Here is a 5,300-nt window from a genome sequence, read left to right as displayed (position 1 = left end):
AGGAGAACCGCTTGAACCTGGGAGGTGGAGGTTACAGTGAGCTGAGATCACGCCATTGCACTCCAGCCTGGGCAACAAGAGCAAAACTCCATCTCATGAATGAATGAATGAAGCAAAATTATTAGCAACTTCTGATTTATCAAATACTAGCTCATCCCAAAAAGTTGACTATGTTGAGGAATATCACTGAAGCTTTCACAACAAACTAGAATTACTCACTGCCCTCAGGCTTTCCTAAAGATTTTCTTCCTTGGAGAAAATAAGTATAGTTGCCCAAATACCAAAAGTCAGTCTTCTCAGGTGGGTGAGGTTCAGGGGAAGTCAGACTGTGCTCTCCCAGCTCTTCCAACCTGTTCAAACCCTACTGAAGCCCAAATAACAACAAGAAAAGTAGCTTTCACTCAGTTACTAGGCTGAATGATGATCTCAGCATTGCTTTATCTCATCTGTCCCCTAAGCTTACCACAACCTTCTTAACCCTACTCCTTCCTTTACTTGGATCAATCTCTATTTCTGCCCCTTCTCTTCACCAGTTCTACTTCTGAGAGAAAGTTCAGAGGACAAAATACGGCAAGGCCACCCAGCATGGTGTACAAAGTAATCAGAAGTCATCCAATCCCACATATTCCCAATCTACCTCTCCCTCATAGCCAGCCTGCTTGGGGTGAACTTACTAAGGAAAGGTGAAAACTGCCCTGCCCCTTCAGGTATCAATCCTTGTTGTCTTTCAAACTGTCACACCCAGGGGAACCAATAGAAACCTGCTTTTCCAAACCAGCTCCTTCAAGGTGACTTTGAAAGTAAAAATGGGGAACTAATTATTGATGTTTCATTGTCCCAAATCACTGTTGTTGACTATCAATGATTATCTTCTGCATAGTAAGAATAAATCTTGAGCAAAGACTGTACTTCTCTTCCATTGTGTGCATGTATGAATGAGAGTGCGAGTGAGAGAGAAAAAGAGACAGAGTCTCTTTCTATTGCCAAGGTTGGAGTACAGTGGCATGATCATAGCTCACTGAAACCTTGAACTCTTAGGCTCAAGTGATTCTCCCAAATCAGCCCCCAAAACAGGTGTGATTACAGGTGCACATCACCATGCCCAGCTAATTAAAAAAAATTTTTGTTTTGTAGAGATAGTCTCAGCTATGTTGGCCTCTGAAAGCATTAGGATTACAGGTATGAGTCACTGCACCTATCTTGTACTTCTTTTATAATTCTTTTTACTGTAGTAAAATAAATTTCAAGTAGTAACATGAAATTTACCATTTTAGCCATTTTAAGTGTACAGTTCTGTGGCATTAGGTACACCCATGCTGCTGTGCAGCTATCATCAACATCCACCTCCAGAACTTTTTAATCTTGTAAAATGGAAACTCTGTACATATTAAACAACTCCCCTTTCCCTCCAGCCCCTGGCAACCACCATTCTACTTTATGTCTCTAAGATTTTGAGTATTCTAGGTACCTTATATGAGAAATCATACAGTATTTGTCCTTTTGTGACTGGCTCATTTCGCTTAACATACTATCTTTAAGGTTCATTCACGTAGAAAGTTTCAGAATTTCCTTCCTTTTTAATGCCAAATAATACTCTATGTATATGTCACATATTGTTTATCCATTCATTCACTGATGAACACCTGAGTTGCTTCCATTTTTAGTTATTTTGAATACTGCTACGAATATGGGTATACAAATATCTCTTCAATACTGTGCTTTCACTTTCTTTGGAGTATATACCCAAAGTGGAACTGCTGGATTATATGGTAATTCCATGTTTAATTCTTTAAAGAATCATCACACTGTTTTCTTCTTTGCTTAAAATTTTAAGTCATATGACCTATATACTAATTAGATTCACACATAGGACAGCAGTGGTCAGATGCTTTATTTCTAATGTTGTAACTATCCTACAGCTAGTTAAGGCACACCTTTAAATAACCAGTCTTTCCAATGGCTGATGAGGAAATGCTACTCATTAGTCAACAAGAATCTTGCATACCTATGACCTACTGGGTTCCAGTTACAGACAGGAACACAAAGGTAAATACAGCATGGTCACTGTCCTCAAGAAACTCAGGGAGTAGAAAAGAAGGTAGATATAAAAGTAAATGATCACAATAGGGCTAAGTGCTACCACAGAGTACTTCTGAAAGTAAATCCTTACCTAGAAATACAAGAATGCTGAGGTCATGAAAATATCTGCAGTTTCATAGGCTAATGTGAGTCAAATCTTTATGTTAATTATCTTTTGGGTGTAAAGGCATAAGGAGCTCTGATACTTTTTAAAGGTCTAACTTGTCTAGAAAGCCCATTCCTTTTTCAGGTAGAAGAGTACCCAATTCATTTTTCTCTTTTTAGAATCACCAAGAGATCAAAGAGAAGTAAAAGGAAGAAAAACTCATTTATCTTCCTATCTTCTGTACAAAGAGAAAGTTTCCACTCTTACAAATGCAAGGTTTAGGCTGGGCGTGGTAGCTTATGCCTGTAATCCCAGCACTTTGGGAAGCTGAGCCAGGTGGATCACTTGAGGTCAGGAGTTCAAGATCATCCTGGCCAAGATGGTGAAACCCTGTCTCTACTAAAAAATACAAAAATTAGCTGGGTGTGGTGGTGCATGCCCGTAATACCAGCTACGTGAGAGGCTGAGGCAGGACAATCACTTGAACTCGGGAGGCGGAGGTTGCAGTGAGCCAAGATCATGCCACAGCACTCCAGCCTGGGCAACAGAGCAGGACTCTGTCTCAAAAAAAAAAAAGAGAAAAAAAAGAAAAAGGCTTAGTTAAGGTGTTTATTTTATCATTGAAGAATTGCCAATCTTGGAAACAACCCTATGTCCATTGACTGATCAATGAGTAAACAAAATGTAGTAAGGCATGGTGGCACAAGCCTGTATACACAGCTACTTGGGAGGCTAAGGTAGGCGGATCACTTGAGTCCAGGAGTTTGAGGCCAGCCTAGGCAACACAGTAAGACCCTATCTCTAAACAAAACAAAACAAAATGAAACACCCCAAAAAACTTATAAACAAAATGTATTATATAAAAATAAGAAAATACTATTCAGTGTTAAAAAGGAATGAAATTCTGATTCAGGCTACAATATAGATGAATCCTGAACATATGCTAAGTGAAAAAAGCCAGTCAAAGAAGGACAAACATTGTGTGATTCTTCTGCTATGATGTACCTAGAATAGTCAAATTCACATACAGCAGAATTGTGGTTGCCAGAAGCTGGGAGAAGAGGGGAGTGGACTTAGTGTTTAATGGGTATAGAGTTTTGGTTTCGTAAGACTAAAAATTTCCATAGAGTGGTGATGGTTGCATAAAAATGTGAATGTACTTAATGCCACAGAACTATACACTTTAAAATGGCTAAAATGATTAATTTTATGATATGCATCTTTTATGACAAGAAACAAACAAAAATCATCAATCAAAAAACATTAAAAAAAAATCACAACTTTCTGATCATGTAAAATGATAGACGTTTTGTACTGCTGTGAAGAGGATCTCATGGCTGCCTCAAACATTTTCCTTTTATTTATTTTTTGAGATGGTGTGTCACTATGTCACCCAGGCTGGAGTGCAGTGGCGTGATCTCAGCTCACTGCAACTTCCACCTCCCAGGTTTAAGCAATTCTCCTACCTCAGCCTCCTGAGTAGCTGGGATTACAGGCGCCCGCCACCACGCATGGCTAACTTTTATATTTTTCGTACAGATGAGGTGTCACCATGTTCGCCAGGTTGGTCTCTCCTGACCTCAGGTGATCCACCCGCCTCAGCCTCCCAAAGTGCCGGGACTACAGGCATGAGCCACTGTACCTGGCCCAACATCTTCCTTCTAAACTTACTTTATTTATTAGTAACTAATAAAATTCTTGAAGTACTAAAAACAAAACACTGTAACTTACCTGTTTTTAATTGCATCACTTACCACTTTAGAAGGCAGTTTCTGAAAAAGTTCGCTAATGAGACGTCCTGATGGATTTGTAGCTACAACTATGGCTTCAAGAAGCTGCTCCAGGATCTCCTTCAAGTAAGTTGGAGAAGACTGGTAATGAGGAGAAAAAAGTACTTTGTAAGAGAATAAAATGTTGAATATTACATAGCTTCTAAAATTGTAAAGCTAATTCAAAAGAGGAACTTTTTTTTTTTTTTTTGGAAGATGGAGAGGCTGGAGTGCAGTGGCATGATCTCAGCTCACTGCAACCTCTGCTTCTTGAGTTCCAGCAATTCTCCTGCCTCAGCCTCCCGAGTAGCTGGGATTACAGGCAGGCGCCACCATACCCAGCTAATTTTTGTATTTTTAGTAAAGACAGGGTTTCACCAAGTTGGCCAGGCTGGTCTTGAACTCCTGACCTCGAGGTCCTCCCACCTTGGCCTCCCAAAGTGCTGGGATTATAGGCATGACCCACCAAGCCTGGCGAAAGAGAGCAACTTCTAAGCAGTGCTTATTTTAAGTCCAAATTTCAAGAATATCCCATAATGTTCTGATGCTGGCCACAGGCATTGTATCCCTAGAACAACCTATATGAAACTAATGAGGCTCCTTATATTATTTTTGCAATGAAATCTCTTGTACTAGGTACTTTTACTGAAACTTTTTCTACAGTAAATATTGTAATGGCAAAGTTTAAGTGCCACAAATGTGAAATGAGCAACTCAGCAGGAGAAAACATGTCCCATAATAGTTGGTCATTTCTATATCTGCTGTTCACATCTATTGAAGTCTTCATATTCTTATAGGACAATGATTACTTACATACTTTTAACCACGGGGTGCTCTACCAGGTCTAACAATAATTCAAATTAAGTCAACACGAAATAGCGATTAAGTAAATCAATGTGCACCATTTCTGCTCTTCAGATTGACTGGTTTATACCTAGCTTAGACACTATTTCAACAAAGTATATGCCTCAAGGAGTACTTGACCAGGGAGGGTCCAAGTTTGAAGCAAGTTTCTAGAATAAGCAATGGGATGTCTCAGTCAAGGATTAAATGATGCTTCTAGTCCAAATCATTATTTGTGCATATAAAATAAATAGTAATGGTTATTTCTGGTTTAAATCATCAGAGCACTGGCATTTTGTCCCAATCCAACAGAAGGTTTTTTTATTTAGTATAGTCTCAATTTTAAAGTTCAACACTTTTTTTTCCCCCACTCTGTCGTCCAGGTTGGAGTCAAGTGGCGTGACCATGGCTCATTGCAGCCTCAAACTCCTGGGCTCAAGCAATCCTTCCACCTCAGCTTTTCAAGTAGCTGAGACCACAGATGTGTACTACCATGTGTGGCT

At 39.5% G+C, this 5,300-nt stretch overlaps 1 protein-coding gene across 26 annotated transcripts in view; it reads right to left on the bottom strand.

Moving 5' to 3' along the window:
* PBRM1 (polybromo 1) overlaps nt 1-5,300 on the bottom strand; it is a 147,016-nt gene that overhangs the window by 111,404 nt on the left and 30,312 nt on the right. For all 26 annotated transcript variants that reach the window (XM_017539828.2, XM_037736327.1, XM_037736075.1 and 23 more), the window contains one exon: nt 3,940-4,056. In XM_017539828.2, coding sequence (XP_017395317.1) covers nt 3,940-4,056 — 117 coding nt within the window. The remainder of the gene's footprint in view (nt 1-3,939; nt 4,057-5,300) is intronic.

Source organism: Cebus imitator, unplaced genomic scaffold (genome assembly GCF_001604975.1).
Source record: "Cebus imitator isolate Cc_AM_T3 unplaced genomic scaffold, Cebus_imitator-1.0 Scaffold0, whole genome shotgun sequence".
Taxonomy (NCBI): Eukaryota; Metazoa; Chordata; class Mammalia; order Primates; family Cebidae; genus Cebus; species Cebus imitator.
This window is presented reverse-complemented; position numbering and strand designations above follow the sequence as displayed.